General features: G+C 52.1%; 1 protein-coding gene across 2 annotated transcripts in view; it reads right to left on the bottom strand.

The window, feature by feature from the left end:
• LOC117207677 (protein bric-a-brac 1-like) overlaps positions 1-17,465 on the bottom strand; it is a 217,726-nt gene that overhangs the window by 155,800 nt on the left and 44,461 nt on the right. The window contains exon 4 of one of the 2 annotated variants that reach the window (XM_033448083.1): positions 7,812-9,187. In XM_033448083.1, coding sequence (XP_033303974.1) covers positions 7,812-8,786 — 975 coding nt within the window. In that variant the 5' untranslated portion in view covers positions 8,787-9,187. Of the gene's footprint in view, positions 1-7,811; positions 10,196-17,465 lie in introns of those variants that run through there. The other variant, XM_033448084.1, reaches the window with a different exon arrangement.

Raw genomic sequence — 17,465 nt, forward strand, 5'->3', positions numbered from 1 at the left:
AGCTCCTATGTAATATGTACAAATATACGCGCGTAAGAGATTCACGCGCGTTTCTCCAAACTCCTTTGATCGATTCGCAAGAGCAAAAGCACGATCGAACGTCGCTGGCTGTTGCTTCGTATAAACGTACGTTGGCAAGCGGAATACGTCGGTGTTTAGCCGAATTTTCCAGCCTGTCGTTGGTTCTGCGTTAGATTCGAAAGGACGAACGAAGAAGATAAAGACAACAGCAGGCGAAAATACAAGAAACAAAATATGACGGAACGACAAAGGGAAAGGAAAGAAAAGAAGAGAAAGCGTAGGCTGCGGCAATCCGAGTAACACCGGTGGTGGAATCGACGCGTAAGCGTAGCGAGTTTCGAGGGAGCGGATTTAAACGCTGCTCGGCGATTCAACGTTCGAGGCATTGAAGCGTAAAACAAGCGGTAGGATGCGCGACGCCGGCAGAAGAGGGAGGAAAACTCGACGAAACGTCGCTCGGCTTTCGTGTCAGAATTAAACGGGCGTCATCGCCGCGTGTCTTATTTCTATAGGTCGCGCGTGCCTATTATACGCGATCGAGGGTTTTTTTCGGTTGCACGTCGACGCCGCTGAAAACTCGGATGTGCAGCAACGAACAGCGATCGTTTTATTGGCTAGAGAGGAGGATAGGACGAACGGGACGCGAAGAGAGCAGGACGAACAGAAACAGGCGAGGAGAGACAGAGAGAGAGAGAGAGACAGAGGGAGGGGGGAGAGGGAATGTAATCGAATATCCTAGAATTTAATTCTATCGGTTCGTCCCGCGCGTTCGACTTTCATATCGCGCTTTTTTGCGACAGTCATTAAATCTAATTTATCGCGACGCCCGCGTCGCGTTTCAGGGATGTTGTACCGGCCGAAACGAGGGAGGCTGGATTTCCACGATTCGATTCAAATCGAAAGACCCACTCACTCTCTCCTCTCTCTCTCTCTTCTCTCTCGCCCTCGTCCACCACCGTTTCCGTTCTTTCGCGAGACGCCACGAGTTTCCCCTCTGCGTATCCGCGCGCGCCTGTCTTGCCCCGCCGTTTCCCTCCTTTCGATTCGCCGCCGAGTAAAACTTAAAAGCGAGGTGTAGCAGTGTTAGTTGTAGTAATTGTGGTGATAGTGCTACTTGCTGATGTAGATAACGCTGGGAGGAACCGCTGCTTTTCTTTCTAATTAGATGCCGTGGAAAGAAAAATCGAAACTACAGTCGTCGGGATTTGAACCCGGGTCCCGAACGTTCGTAACCTAAGGCGCTAACCACTGCGCTACCGTCGACCCACCCTAGTTGGTGTCGAATGCATCGAAAAACGTTTGCCACGGGCCGGCGAGTAAAAAATGCAAGAAAAAAGGAGTCTCGCAAAGACGAGACACGATCGATCGATGATCGAGCGGAAGCGGAGGAGCCGGAATGTCCGGGCCCGAGTGGCGTTGCGCGGCAGATAACGACGAGAGGTTATAAATCTGCTTCCGGTCGGAATCGGGAGCGAAGCAATCTGCGGAATGGTCCGGTCATCCGTCCATCAAGTCACGCGTACCGCGACGTACAGTCTACGTATTAATATATCTGCGGGCCGGAGCGGAGATTCGCGCGCGCATGCCGCTCAACACACACGCACTCGCGTCGGCTAGGGACGCGCGCCTCCGTCGCAGTCGACGCTGCTTCGGTCGGACCGCGTTGCGGCTGTATCGTGTGTCGTGTATCGTGTATCGTGCACCGTGCATCGTGCGTCGTGTATCGTGTATCGCGTACGATGTATAGTGGACGATACGAATATCGTACGGGGCATAGGGCGGTGCACGGTGCACGGTGCGCGGTATACATCGCAGCGTACGTCGCTGATGCCCGACGCGCGATGCACGGTGAACCACGATGCACGATGCACGATGCGCGGGACGCCACCATCCCTTTCCCTCTCTCTCTCTCTTTCTCGCACTGGTTCTCCTCTGTTTCCAGTGTTTCCTCGTCGCCCGCCGCTTCGTATATTTATGCGCGTTTCGATGGGAAAAGGCAGCGCGCAACTCGGACGCGACGCAAGATAATTTCTGATTTACCGCGGCTTCGTCGGAGCTGTCGCCTGCCGTACATAGCGCCACCAGATCCATCCTGCGTCGCATTTTCAAAATGGAAACGTTCGTTTCTACCCTCCCTTTCAGCCCCTCCGCCCATTCGGGCCCGGTCTACTTGCTCACCCTTTCCTCCGACGCTTATCGCCGCTGGCTAACAACCGCAAAGCTGCTCCCCTTTCCGTTTTCCGACGAATTGCTTTCGCCTCGGAATCGCCAATCCTTCGAATCGTCAGACGTCGCGATTCGGTGGTCGCGCGTCGCTGCAACGTCGCGCCACGTTTCCAGTAGGAAGACGTCCGTACGCGGCAAGGTTCTTCCGACGAGTTTTGTGTCCAGATAAACCGTTCGTTCTTGCGCCGTGTCTAACGTTCCACCTTGTTATTACGCGAGACTCCTTAGGAGAATTTGCAGCTTGCGGTTGGCGGCTACGGCAGGCGTCGCTGGCGATTACGCGTTTCGACGTTACTTTACGTCCGTATTTTGCTTCTCGCTTAATCTCGCTTTAATTGTCCTATCGAAGCACCCATCTTTCAGCAAGTAAATTAGGTTAATTCGGTGAATTAAACAAGACCCCGGATTGTAATCTGGCGATCTATCGAGTCGGCGACTAAGCGAATGCGGGTTTTGTCAGTACCGCCTAATGACAAAATCCGCAATCACTTAGTTGCCAAGCCAATGTTTCTCAAAAATATCGCCAATTTTTTCCTCCTGTTGAAGACGCGCGTCGCCGACGAACACGTGGAAAATTCGCGGAAACTCAACGGTTTCGGACGACGTCGCCGATTTGGCGAAACGTAAGGGAACGAAACGAGAGGGGAAACCGATCGACCGAGCAACGAAGCTAAGCGAGAAGGCAGCAACGAGGGGACGAAATAGCAACGGGAAAGGACGGGAAGAGGCAAAGTTAAGTGTATGCGGTTCGGTTAGCCTGAGATTACGTTCCAAGTATTGCCATTATACCGAGAGTTTCCTAGGAAGGCAATTTTTGAAATATTTCAAACACATAGCATTATGCCGTCCCTTATTATAAAACAGTGTGTGCGGATGGATGCTACGTAACACAGAACCGACAACGAGTCGAGTCGGCTACTACGCTTCCACTCTGTCCGTTTCAACTCGTCCGAGTTTCCAGTCTGTTCGACTGCGTCCCGGTTTCCCTTCATCGGCCTCGCCTCTTTCTTCCTTTCGTCGAGATCGCACGACGAAATTATAACCGTTGGTCACGCACCAAGGTACCTACCAATTTCTTCAGGTTCATCGTTGCCGCTTTGCCAACCGCCATCGCCAGAAGCTAGCGAGGACAGGACCATCGTGGAATTTCCGTATCGCGGAGAAGTTGGCGCGCAGGTATCGAGAAAAGGCGAACCAAAGTACCTGAACGTCAGTTTCGTACGACGCGTGTTCGATTTTACGGACGGTTATGCGACAGGACGCGCGTCGGGTTTGGAATTGGACGGACAGCGAAAGGGGCGACTTAAGATGAAAGCGGCGATAGACGAAAACTCTCGATCACTTTTTGACGGGCGGCGTAATCGAGTAGGCGAGAGCGCAGACGGTGAACGCGCGTCGGGGATGGTGCGGCTTTTTTTCTCCACGTTTCGAAGAAGGGGTCGCATTTTAATACATCAAACTTTTCAATTTTGCCGCGGCTCGTATCGCGCGCCACTCTCTGCCCGTCGAAATGACGCTCCTGATATATCGCTTAGCTAGGCCGTTACGCGTTCATCAACGCGGAATCGATACGCGTGCGTACACGTGTACGCGCGTAGACGGTGTCCGCTGCGAAGGTAGACGCGGACGTTGTCGCAGCGCGCGCCGCACGCCCGCGAAAACACAATCAAGACCGTACGGCAAAAACACTAATTTAAACGGAACGAAGGAAATATGTAGTCGCATCCGTTGCGTATCAGGATGAATGGCGCTTGCCCGGTTACTACACGATTCACGATTCACGATTTACCGTTCTGCCACTTTTTTTCCCCACCCATCTTCTCCCTCGTCCTCTCTTTCCGTCGTTCTCTTCGCCTATCCGTCCGTGCGTCTCTCCGTCTCTCGAAGCGACAGCGATCGCTCTAACTCGCTCTTACGAACCGCGTACAACGGACGACGCGAAGAGAAAGAGGAGGGGCGAAGCGGTTATTGCCAAAAAGGATAACGCGAGCGAAGATTAAATTTTTTCCAGCCCGACTTTTCAGCCTTCACCGACCGCGTGATCGTAGTTTGCTGCTTTTCCACGTCGTGTACGCGTTTCTGCCGTCCGTTGCCACGCGTTCCGTGCTTCTTGCCGCGGTAAGCGATAACTCGGGTCGGACGATCGCCCAGCGAAATTCCAACGAAAGATCGGATTGCCTCGTATCGCGGTGCGGTACGCGCACGCTGCCGCCGGCGAATTTCCAACCGATCGGCCAGAGTTAAAAGACAATTTATATTTAAATTTCGTTTCATTAAAGCTCTTAATCCGAAGGAAATCCAGCTGCAACGCTGAGAACGATCCTTTGCGGCGACTAAATCTTTAATAATCCATCCTTGAGTGGCGCGCTTCTCGCCAGGGAGTATTTTTCACCATGTTATATACATCGTTGGTTGGCAAGGCAAGTGCAGACACGCGCGCGCTCGCCCATACACAACCACACAGATCGTTCGTACGTACGAGAACTGGAGGAAAAGGTAAGCAGGTGTTGGTTTTATCGCGTGTAATTTTCCATGGTCGGTCGTGAACGACCCTTGGACGGATTTTCACGCAGGCCGCGCGCTCTTGTTGCAAACGCACGCATCTCCTATTAGGCGAACCCGCATCAATTAGGCATTTTAATCGGAGAGGCTTCGCGCCGGTATCGCGGAACAGTCGCGATACACTAGCGTATTACGATACGAGCAGGCATGCCCGGAGAATTGGAACGTGGTTGCGTTAACATAATGGAATTCCGCGGAATGTTATAGCCATTATACATAGCCGATTGCGTCACCACACCGATATACGTATAGCCACGATAGAAAAATAATACTCGGCCTCAATTTTCCGCTGTGCTCGACAAACCACGAATCTCCGTCGAAATTTACCGACCATTTTTTTTCCTTCTCTCTATCATCGATCCGTCTGTATTTTCTCGCCAATCGATCGACAAATCGTTGCTTCTTACGGCTTTCGCACACTATCGATTGTAACTACCTGCTTTTACGATATTCCGATTTATTTGTTCGTCGTCGAACGAGGTAAAAATCTGTTTAACGCGTTGACTGCCACGCGTGTTTTCGACGAAATCTCCTTCGGGCCACGCGTGCCGCGGTACCAAGCGCTCTCTGATTGCTACTCCCATGGATATTTTAGTAATCAAAATTTTCGACAGACTGAAAAGGAAGTATGAAAAAATATTCACGCCTCGAGAACCCGTTGTTATCGATGAAACGTTGATTCCATGGCGCGGAAGACTCATCTTCGAACAATATATAGCAAACAAAGCACACAAATACGCGATCAAATTATTCAAATTATGCTCAAACACGGCATATACGTGGGCAATGAAAATTTATTCTGGTAGATCAGCTGACGGTGTTAGAGAAACAGCATTGGCACACGATGTACGTCTACAGCTTGCAGAGAAACTTTTCTACCAAGGACGAACATTATACACTGATCATTTTTACACGAGCTATGAATTAGCGATATTATGACTAAACCGCGAGACGCACGTAGTGGCAACACTTAGGAATAACAAAAATTCCTCCCGAAAGATATTCTTCGTTGCGAACTAAGTAAAGGGCAGATGGTATCCGAAGAAGATGATGACGGGATCGTCGTACTCAAATGGAGAGATACACACATGTGAGAATTTTATCGACAAAACAGGCTACCATCGTGGTACCAAGTAGAAAAAAAATCGTAGCATTCGTGTTGTTTCTCCAAGCCAACAGACATTTGCAACGTTAAAACCACTAGCTGTTGTTGAATATAACGAGGGAAAGTGTGGTATAGATTATTCCGACCAAATGGTTTCTTATGCCACCACAATTAGAGAAGGAATCAAATGGTACGGAAAACTTGGCATTCGACTCCTTCTGGCAATTTCTGTTGTAAACGCTTCGACGGGTTACAAAATTGCAACGAGGAAGGATATAAATATTAGAATATTTAGAGAATCGTTAGCTGCAAAATTATTAGGGTTGTCTGAGAATACAAAAAATCCTTGTCTTCCACGCAGTCAGCACAGTATCGCCGTTGGGAAAAATGATTCCGGAAGAAGCATTAGACGCGCGTGCAAATTACGTTATGCAAATAAAAGACGTCGAATGGACGGAACAAAGACACGAGAGAATTTAAAGAAAACAACAACTTATTGTCCAAATTGTCTCGACCAACCTCACCTATGTATAGAATGCTTTAAAGTTTTTCATTCTAAATAATTTTTTCAATAAACCATTTCCGTATTACTTTCGTAACAATTCGATAGCTTCGTTATTTTCTCTGGAATATCTTATCAAACACCTACGACGATCCTCCGCAAATAGTCAAATAAGCGCCACCCGAATACGATCCTACCGGAAACTTTGCCGTCACCCGAACACGAGTGTCGTGGCAGTCAACGCGTTAACACGTTACATCGATAGGAGGTTGAGGTCGGATGGATGGCAAAGATCGATGAAGACGAGCGATTTCACGATCGTGGAAGTTTGCGAAAGGTGGTGGAACGCGGACCTGAACGTTGGAAGCGCGTGGCAGGGTAGACGACACGGACGAGTGGCGAAACGAAGCGCGGCCACTAGCTGTTCGTTTAATAACTTGCGCCGGTGGCGAACGATAAATAATGCAGGAGACACCGTCGTCCCGATGTAATTAACGAGAACAGTCGATACCCGGTGTGTGTCACGTATGCGCGAACGAGCGCGTAGTCAATATTTGTCATTCGTTTTAACAAAAAGAACGTTACAAAACGGTCGAATGCTCCGCGTCCAAATATTGACTATGCTCATTGACGTTCATTGATACTCTCAATTAGTGCACACTGTCGAAGCCGATCGCCGGGTAATTGGACCTCTCCGGCAAAGGCTCGGTCTTCCCGTTAGACGACGTTTCCGGTAAAAACATTCGGCCGTTCGTAATTGGCAGCTTCGTCGACCCTAACCTGCGCGATTCTTCGCTGTGTAGCTGTTGGTCTGTCGAAACTCTGCGGACCAGCATCCTCCAATTATAAACAGGACGCCTTTTCCTCGGGACTTTGTCCAGTCGGCAAACTCGTCGACTGTCGTTTTTCCAAAGTCGTTTCTCGCGAATTCGCTGGAATGCAGGCTGCCACGCGTGCCGACAGTGAGGAAACTTCGCCGCTAAAGCGGCGACCGCCGCGAATCTCGTTAACGTGGCAAAACCTAATTAACAACTTTCAAAAACGCTTTCACGTCCCATCGATTTTTTCCCTGGCCCCCCTCCTCTGTCAACCCTCGTTTCGAAGATTCGCGCGGAACGTCGCGCGTTCCCTGCAACGTCCCGATCGGGCGTCGATAAAACGGTTCGATCGCGCTCGATAAAATGCCCGTTGTGGACGCTCGTGTGCGTCGAGTTTTCGCGCGCTCGCGTTCGACGCGATTCGGCTGCGTACGCGAACGTAAACGATCGTCGTGAACGACACGGTGTCTACGATAGTGGAACGTCGTGTCGTGTCGACGACCGTGGAAGCGTTGCGTCGCGAAAGACGAGGAAATAGTAGGAAAGGAAAAATAGCGGAAAAATCGTGCTCACTCACCCTTTCCTCCTCGCGAATCATCTCGGCGATGCCAGGCTTTATCTCGAGATCGTCCCCGGGAGTCGGTTGACCGGCAGCGCCTTGCTGATGGTGTTGCTGCTGCTGTTGCTGCTGCTGTTGTTGCTGTTGTTGTTGTTGCTGCTGAACGGAGAGCTGTTGGCCGTGTACGGTCAGGTGGTTGACGGAGGCGTGGGGACCGGAAGTCACGTGGCCAGGCACGTGGTGTGCGGATATCGAGTGCGAGCTCTGCTGGCCGGGCTGAGGGGGCGGCGGTGGCGGTGGCGGCAGGGGCAGCGATACCGGAAGTTCCTGGAGGTTGATCTGCGGCGTGACAGAGACGTTGGGAGTTCCGGGAGATCCGAGGGATCGCGGAGTCGAGCTGCTGGGCAACATGCCGTGAATGTCAGGTGGTACGATCACGCCTCCGCCGCCTTGGCTCGGATCTTGATCATCGGGGATGCTTCCGGAGGCGACCCGGTCTGGGCTGCAGGCCGGCGGCGGCGATCTCTCGTCCGACGTTCGACGTCGTTTCTTTCTGTGCATCGCTGCCGCGTTCGCCGCTTCCTCCAAGCTCGATCTCGACGTCAGCTCTTGCTCGTTGTTTACGTCGGCCAGGCCGCGGATCTTGAGACTCTCCGCGACCTTCAACAGCGGCCCGATTTGCTCCTGCGACACGTTTATCTCTCCTTTGTACATGAACTCTACGGCGGCCTTCAGTTCCGGCCATTTGATGTCCTTCATGATGACGATAGGATGCTGGCAAGGATTGTCGAAGAAAAGCGCCTGAAAGTACGGGCTGCAGGCGGATAGCACCATCTTGTGAGCTTTCACGCTGTGTCCGTCGCAGGCCAACGTCACGTCCACGAAGCTCTCGCTCTGTAGCAGCTGATCGAACACGTTGGTCAGATTCGTTTGGTAATTGTTCCACCTGAGGCAAAATTGCTGGGGCGACCCAGCGCCGCTTTGCTGTGTCATGTTTTCCACGAAGGATCTGGTCGTAGCGTCTCGATCGTTTCCTCTTCCGTTTCCGTTCCTCTCCTCCTCCCCTTTCTCCACCTTTTTCTCCTCCGCCTGCACCGCGTCCTCCACCACCGCCACCTCCTCCACCTCCTCCACCTCCTCCTCTTCGTTCTCGCTCTCGTGCTCGTTCTTCTCCACCTCTTCTTTCTTCGCCACTGTCGCTTCCTTCTCCGTCTCCTCTTCTTCTTCCTCCTCCTCCTCCTCCTCCTCCTCCTCCTCCGCCTCCTCTTCGCAACTTTCGGCGCGCTCCTCTACGCCCTTCGCGTCTCTTTCCTCCGTTTTTCGATCAACGAAACTCTGTTCGTCGATGCTTTTACCGATCGGTGGTCGCGAACGAATCAACAGCTAGACCGCATCTGGAACACACACGTACACAAGCACGCGCGCAAAATTACGCGCGAACCACGCGTCTGTTTTTCTCGTGGGAACGCACGCGTCTGTACGTCAAACGTGCGCTGCCGCCGCGATCTTTCCGTCGAGGATCTCGCGATCGAACATCGCCGTTTTCCTTTCGATTCGTTTCACAGTGTTCTCGGTTTTTCTCACTCTCTCACTCTTTCTCTCTCCCTCTCTCTCTCTCTTTCTTCTCTTCTTTCCACCGCCTCTTTCGATCGCGATCACGGACAATCGGAGAGGATCGCGCGTCGCTACGTTCGAACGCGATCCATCGAGCGCATCGTTGCGGAACTCTACGGACCAAAGATTTACGCGTCGCGTCGCGTCGACTCGAACCGAAGAAACGGCTGGCGTGCGCCAGCGCGCGCGTGCACGCGCGCGACTTTCGAAAACAGGGTGACCGTAACGAGTTCCCGCGCGCGCGCGCCACCCAACGAACTCGGCTTAACGTTTCTCGCGTTTACTTCGTTCCGAGTGTCCACTTCCCTCCCCTTTATCGACGGACGTACGGTAGCACGCGGCTGTCCGTATTTCGGTTGACAGGTCGTCCCGGCCGGAAGATCGCGATGACAAGAAGAGTACGCAGCAGCGTTGCGATTCCAAGCACCGGTCTCGCGTACTTAATATTTTCTACCAAGTCTCACCGAGTACACACCAGAAAGCACTGAAAACAATCGACGAAGTAGCACTCGGCAGCCTCGAGCTCGATCACGATGACTCTCTCTCTCTCTCTCTCTCTCTTTCTCTCTCTCTGTTGAAACGGGGAGGGAAAAACGTGTACGCGCGATAATGCGTGGCCGCGCGCGTTGCGAGGACCGATGGAGCGACACGACGAAGCGCCCACGATCTGCACCCCGTGACGAGCGCGTCGCAACTGAGAGACTCGCGGCGGCGACGGTTCGCTCGAACGGCAGTAGAGAGGTCCGTGAGGCGGCCGAGCGCCGATACCGTGTGTTTGCAGCGGTGCCAGCGCCGACTCGAGGCTCGAGGGGCGAGAGACGATGGACGAGAGACGCGAGACGCGCGGCAGCCACGGGGAGAGTGGCGCGTGGGTGCGACAGAGAGAGAGAGAGAGAGACGAGGGCGAAAAGAGAACGGCCAAGGCGGCTAGTCGGAGCGACAGGGACGACCACCGGCGAAACAAAGAACCATCGAGTGGAGCGGCTGGCGAGCGACGAAGAAGGAAGGCGGCGTCGGCGCGAGCGAAACGGTGACGCGGTGCGACGGAGACCGCGTCGAGACCGCGAAGAGAACGGGTGCGGGTGGAGGAAGCAACGTAGCTCGCGCGTCCTCGCGTTCCCCTCGCTCCGCCGTCGCATCGGCCAATCGGGAGGCTCACCTTCCGATCGGACGCGCCGACAGGCGCCGCCCCCGGAGACCGCCTCATACCGCCTCTCCTTCTTTCTTCCTCGCGCGAGCGGCCTCTCGCTTCTCTCGCCGAGAAGAAGAGAAATTCTGCCGTGGCAGATCGGAGAGGAGGCCCACCGCCGCCGCCGCCGATCGGCCTCCCGAAACTCCGATCCACCGATGACGACGAGAGGAGGTCACGCCGCACCGATGCCGCTGGTGGTGGTGGTCGCTATCGCTATCGCTGCCTCTGCCGCTACCGCCGCCACCGCCACCGCCGCCGCCGCCGCCGCCGCCGTGGCTCGCGTTCCCGTTCCGGTTCGCGTTCGCGCCCGTTCTCGCGGTCCTACCGTGTCCTTCTCTCTTCCCGCATTCTCCTTCTTTCCCCCTCGATAGCCAATCCTCTTCTCTCTTCTTCCTTTCGACGTGTCGCGCGCTCCATGTCGATCGCGACGTGCACGTTCGCGTCGATGGCGTGTGCCGCTACCGATCCTCGCTTTTTCCCACACGTCAGACTCTCTGTGCTTCGTGTTTAGTGGCGGCAACGCGCACGACAAAGGATCGCGATCCAGAGCTGCGGCGATCGCGCGTTTCGCGCCGACATCCTCTGAGACTTAAACGAGTGGATCGCGCGGTCAAGACGTTGCAAAATTCTGCCGCGTCGCTCTCTCGCCCAACGTTTCGCGGTCTCGGTAAACGCTTCGTTGCGAGTTTCCGTGTCGAGCGAACGGGACAGATTGCAATGTTTCGCGTGGATTTCGGTGACGAAGAGGCAATAACGACGCGTGTAAGAATTAAGAAGGAAAGAGAATACGCCGGCGTCTCGATCGGTGCACGCTTGCTAACGGGCTAATTGGATCGCGACAGAGCAGATGATTATTTAACGACAAGGACGCGACGAAACCTGGCATTTCCTCGAGACAAGCAAAAATATTAACGGTCGTATTTAGCGAGTCCTGCTTCCCGATAACGGAGTTACGGTTCGTCGGTAGAAAGGAGAGATGGCCGCTCTAATGAAATTAGAAGGGTACAAAGAGACGGTTCGCGTCTGTCCCTCCGACTCCACCAGACACTCCTAAATGGCTATTAACGCGAATTTTGGGACTATCTCGTCTCTGCCCTTACTTTCCTCCTGAAAATCGCTCGATCGCCACGCAATTTCTTCTTCCGTATTCGTTCAACCCGCCTTTAACGACCAATTTTCCGTCTCTTATTCGTACGAACCTTCGACTCGCCGCTAATAACTTCGATACCGGGTCCTAGCTTCTAGAAACACGATTTTCCGCCGTTACTTTCGTCGTCGAGTCGGTCGCTCGAGTACGACCGCCATATTAAAAGCGTGAACCTGGCCTGGCGAGCAACGATACTCGCGGCATTCCCGGAGAACAATATCGTTCGGTTTTTACGGTTATGCCGCGAGATTGCGTCGCGATAAAAGCGTAAATACGCGTTAGTTCGTCGTAGCTTCCTTTTGCGCCGGCGACGAACACGCGGCTAATCGTCGACGACCGGTCGATCAATTCTAAACGAGGACTCTAGGCGAGAAAGACGAGATGGACGACGGTGAAATTCGCCGCACGAGAACGAGATATTCGGTAGGAAACGACGAAGCCATTCGAACGAGCGGAGATTTTTGAAAAAACAAAAGGGAACGAGCTGGTTTAGGGTAGTATCCGTTAAGCCGTGGATCATCGTAGGCTGGTAACGCAGGGGTAGCAGCGGCTATAACGCTCGTATTTCTCATATCGTTGATACTTTCAGCCGTGCGCACCGAGAGAGAAAGAGAGAAAGAGAGAGAGAGGATTGTAAGGGTGTGCGAAGCTGGCTACGGCAAGGGGGCACAGCCATAAATTTTACTACGTAATATTGTTTAACTGCAAACGGTATACTAACGGCCTACGTTCCGGCGGAATGGAAAAATTTCGACTGAAAGAGCGCGAGACGCCAGCGAAGAAAACTCGAATCGTTCGACACGGTTTCCTGGCGATGGGAAACATCGGTCGGAGATTGGCCACCGTACGTCGTTCGCCAACGACTTGCGAATCTTCGGGAAAACCGGACGGCGGCCTTGGGAGAGACGGGATCGCGCGATTCGCAACAACCGACAGTACTTTCGCGACGCAACACGCACTCTCGCAGGCCAGTTATGAAAAAATACGAGATGAAAAAAATGGGCGGAAACGGGTGAGCCAGGCCGCAGCGTACTGCGAAATAAACCCGTAAAGTATCGGTGTTGGGATTTCCGCGGTTTCATTCCCCGTTACCTTGCCAGGGCCTCACGCCGCGCCGCGTAAAATCATTCGCGCGATCCTTTTCCATCGCCTTTCCGCCTTTTTCACCTTTCCGCCCGGCTGCCGCGATCTCCTCCACCGTCGCGCGATCGCGTTCGATCTGCAGCGACGTTTGACGAAAAAACACGCCGGTGGTAAAAAAGCAGCAAGTGTGTGGCGAGTTTTTCCGTGGAAAAGATCGGGACGAGTGGCGCTGCGTACAGGGTGACTCGAAGTTAGCCATTTGCAGGGTAGATAATAGTTGCTTGGTAGGTCTCTGGTCGTTTCTCGCGGAATTACAGGGACGGCAGCAGCAGCCTTGTACGTATTGTACAAGAACTGTGAGCAAAGAGAAATATTGATGATGCTACTACCGTGTGGCTAAGCGTGCGAGCGAACGAGTGGTCGTGCGTGTGCGCGCGTGTACGCACGTGCAACGTGAAAGGACCGTGCGTACACATCGAGCCGTAGACAAACGAGGAAGAAAGAGGCAGACGGAACGCGAGAAGGTACGCAACGACGCGACGGATAGACAGAGAAGCGAGTACGAGGGTAATAACGAAGAGAAAGATGGAGGAGGGGTGGTTGACGAAGGGGACGGGTGCACAGGAAGAACCGGCAAGGGGGAAATGACAGAAGGAGAAGAAGACCAGTTAACGGAAGAAGAGAAACAGAGAGAGAAAGAGTTATGTGCTTAATATTTTAGCATTGCGAAATTCTGCCCCTGAATCATTAATCGCCTACCGTTGCGGTGCCTAGCCGAGTCTCGCCTCCTTTTCCTCCTACCCTTTTCATTTTCCTCTCGTTCTCGCTCTTGCCTTTTACTTTCACCACCCTCTTTATTCCCCCGTACCACTTACACACCATCTCTTCTCTCTTCGCGCCTCTCTCTCTCTCTCTCTCCATCTCTTCCTCTCCGCGAGACTAGAAAACCATCCTAACGCCTGGATATTTCGGCTCCTCGCAAGCCTAGTCGTACACTCGACGACTAAGCTGTAATTAATCAGCCGATTAGCTACCCTTTCTCGTTTCTACGATTAAGATCGCGATGTCGTTCGTTTAGCTACACTCCACCGTCGCTGGCTTCTTCTTCGATCGAAACGTTTCCTCTTCCGTACGAAAATCTCGGCGAGTTAAGGTTGCGTTTTAAAATTTCCTAGAAGCCCCGTTTTCTCTGGAAAACTGCCTCCGTCGTGTATCTTCTGGACCGTTTCGAGCTTCCTTTCGCGCCCGGTCTCTCGCCATGCGACGTAATAAAACGATATCGATACTTTGCGCAGTTTCAACGTCGTTCGGGGACACGGTGTACCAATTTTTCCATTCGACGCGACGCGTTTCTTCTCGCAAGTTGCTACGTTTCTGCTTCTACTCGCTTCGAAACGCACGCTCTGCGTACGTTTCTTCCTATCATCGTATTGACACTTGGTCGTTGGTGACCGGAGCGCTTCGACTTCTTACGATTGTAAAAATTGAATGGAAATTGACAGTTGGGGCATTTTGAATATAACCGATAAATAGAAGATACTTTGAAATAAAAAGTGCCCCATTGAACGATTAAACGTTTTTATTAGAACGTGTGCAACTAGCGATGCATTGTGTCGGAACACTTTAAACATAAACGTGGCTCGTCAATACGATCTGGACGATAAGTGGTCACCTCTTCGGTCCGATTCTTAGCAATTTTTCATCCTAACTGTTTAACATTTTTCTTATAGCACTCTCTGCAAAATTTTCGCGCCAGGTACGTTTGCCCTTCTTTTTTCTGCGATTCGCGTCGCGATCTTTGTCGAATAAGTATATTCGACGGCTCTGGCGAACGGCACTGTGCAAGGTGCGTTGCGAGTGCCATTCTAGAATCCGATACCTCGATTTTTGTTCTTGTTGCTTGTTTATAGAGTATCATCGCGTTTGAAATTGATGTATTTAACGATAACTCTAAAGCTGATTTTATTATACCACTCGAGGATTCTTCTATGTGGTGTAGAATATGCTATCGTTCGATCTGATGAATCTACAGCACATTTTCCTCTGTTGCAATCTACCACTACCATTGCTTTATCAAAAACGTAATTTTCTTTCCGAACCTCTGCCACTTCAGCCGAACGTTTCGTCGAAATCATAAGAACAATCATGATACTGTCCACTAATATCTTCTACACGTTTCAACGATATATTCTGCACGTTTTGCTTACGACGAAACGACGAATGCGAATGGTTCGTTGAAATAAACGAAGCCTTGTTACAATAGTCGCTGTCAACTGTTGCCAATTCGCCACGGTGGCCACCCGTGACCACCAATAAGATAAATCGTCAATCGACATCGTCAATTTATTATTATTTTGCCATTATAAGCTTCGAATAATAAAAATACTCCCGTGATTTCGGCGTGGCGGTGAAAATGTTAAAAGCGAAGCACGTTCCGTTAATACAAGGCAGCGAGTTGGACGCGAGAGAAAAATACTTGGAACGACGATGGGAGAGAAAAAAGGAGAGCGTGGACGACGCGAACGACGTACGTAAGAAGCAAGAGACGATGCCTGGGCGATAATTGGGCGAGAGACAACGCGTTCTACCAGCAGTTATTAGTCGTAGTCGCGGCAGGGCATACAGGTTGTGGGCGAGGTTAACGTTGCAGAAAGGGGTGGTATAAAAGGGGAGTGGGTGGGTGGTCGGGTGGCTGGCTTGTACCAAACAATGATATCGGGTATTTGATTTGTAACCGACGACAATACCGACTTGCGACCCCGCATTTCATCCCCCGTCTCACTTCTCTCCTCGTCCCCTTCCCTTGCGCCATTCTCTATACCTGTACCGATCCACTATACCTACGCGTCTACGTTCGTTAGGTACGCGTACATAGCCAAACGGCTACACACAGCTATCGATACAAGTACACTTTCGCGCTGTCCAACCAGCCGACCTTTCCTCTCGCGCTTTGCCTGCTCGTTCCAGATACAAACCGCGTTAATACCAAATCGTTGCGCGTGAATTCGCTGAAATGCCAATTTCTCTGGCTTTCCTTCCGGTTTACTTTGCACCGTGCATTCGACGAACGCGCACGATCGTCTGACTGACGGATGTTGGCGCGCGACTCGTCCTGCTCGAGAAACCGAAAGAACGAAGGAAAGGTGGAAAAGAGAAAACGAGATAAGAGCGGGCTACCATTTCACCAACGCACGTACACGCGTACGCATTTGGCGCAACACGGCACCGGCAGCCAGGTGCGACGGACCTATTGACGTGTTAATTGCGCCTGAATAATTGAAGGCGGTCGCCACTCGACAGCGATGTTCCATCCTTTTAAAATGTCTGTCGATCTCGTTAACCCGGTCGGCCGGCGAGCGCAACTCGAACGAATCTTACGCGGATCGAAGCGAACTCGCCGCGACGTTTCCAGTTTCTTACCTGGTCTCCGCTTCTCTCGCGAAGCTGTAACGCGTAAGAACGCGCAATGAACGGAGAGAAACGCGACGACGTACGATCGCCGAGTGAAGATCGCCGAGTGAAAGATGACGATCGATGTTTCGGTGGAAAAGCATTGCGACGAGCGGCGGAGTTTCGTCGTGGACGCACAGCTCGCTACACAAATATCGTATATAGTTGTATGCAATCGGAAACAGGGATAATGCTCGAGCCAAAGACTGAATTATTAACGATTTAGCTGTGTATCGCCGGAAGAGAAGGGTTCTCGGTGATCGTAAGAATATCTAACCTCGACGTGGCTGCTTCTATTATTCAGCGGCTGTCATCCCCGTGTCGGGGTGAAACGCGCTACAAGAAAGCTTGAAAGCCCGATCGTATCACTTATTTCCGATCGCTCGGCCGTCTCCTCTTCTATTCGCGCTTCATTTTTTTCTCTTTCTTATATTGGCCTGGCAACTAAGTGATTGCGCATTTGGCCGATATCACCTAATCGCAAGATCCGCAATCACTTAGTTGCCAAGCGAAATATATTTCTTCACCGCTCGGAGAACGCATTTCCACTTTCGCGCGGCTGCGATACAACGGAGGCAACGGACGACGATTGGCGCGTCGCTAGGAAACAAGCAAACCGTGTGAGGTTAATACGACGAGAAATACCTAGAGAGATTGGTTGTCAGCGACGGTGGAGATGTAACTGCTTGAACAGGGCCTTTGTCTCGGCCGGGACCTTAAATCGTACCCTTTTCCAGCTACACGCTGTTTACTTTTCGTCTGGTCGCCGGTTCCTCGGCCAGCCCCACGCTTACAGGTACAATTACCAGGGATAAGTCGTAGACGTTAGACTGCGAGCGATCGATAGAACGGCGGATCGAGGGTCGAAAGCAGCTGACGCGTCGCGTCGTTGAAAGAAGTCGCGCGACTACGCGCGATATCGAAGGAATTTTCAGATTTCCAGCGACTTTTGATCGACTCGCAAGAAGCACACACGTCGAAATGGCTATTGATATTTAGTCGTGCCACGCTGCACGTAAGAGGATTAAGGGTGGTCACGGAGCTGTATCGGACAGGAGCAGCCACGTCGTCGGTGGGACGTGGTGATCACATCACACGCGACCGAAACCTCGAGATGGCGAACATCGGCCGAATATTGTTGCAAATAACAGAAAGATTCTGTGTCGTCCTGTACTCTGAATTTCAT

This window comes from Bombus bifarius, unplaced genomic scaffold (genome assembly GCF_011952205.1).
Source record: "Bombus bifarius isolate JDL3187 unplaced genomic scaffold, Bbif_JDL3187 scf7180000008045, whole genome shotgun sequence".
NCBI lineage: Eukaryota > Metazoa > Arthropoda > Insecta > Hymenoptera > Apidae > Bombus > Bombus bifarius.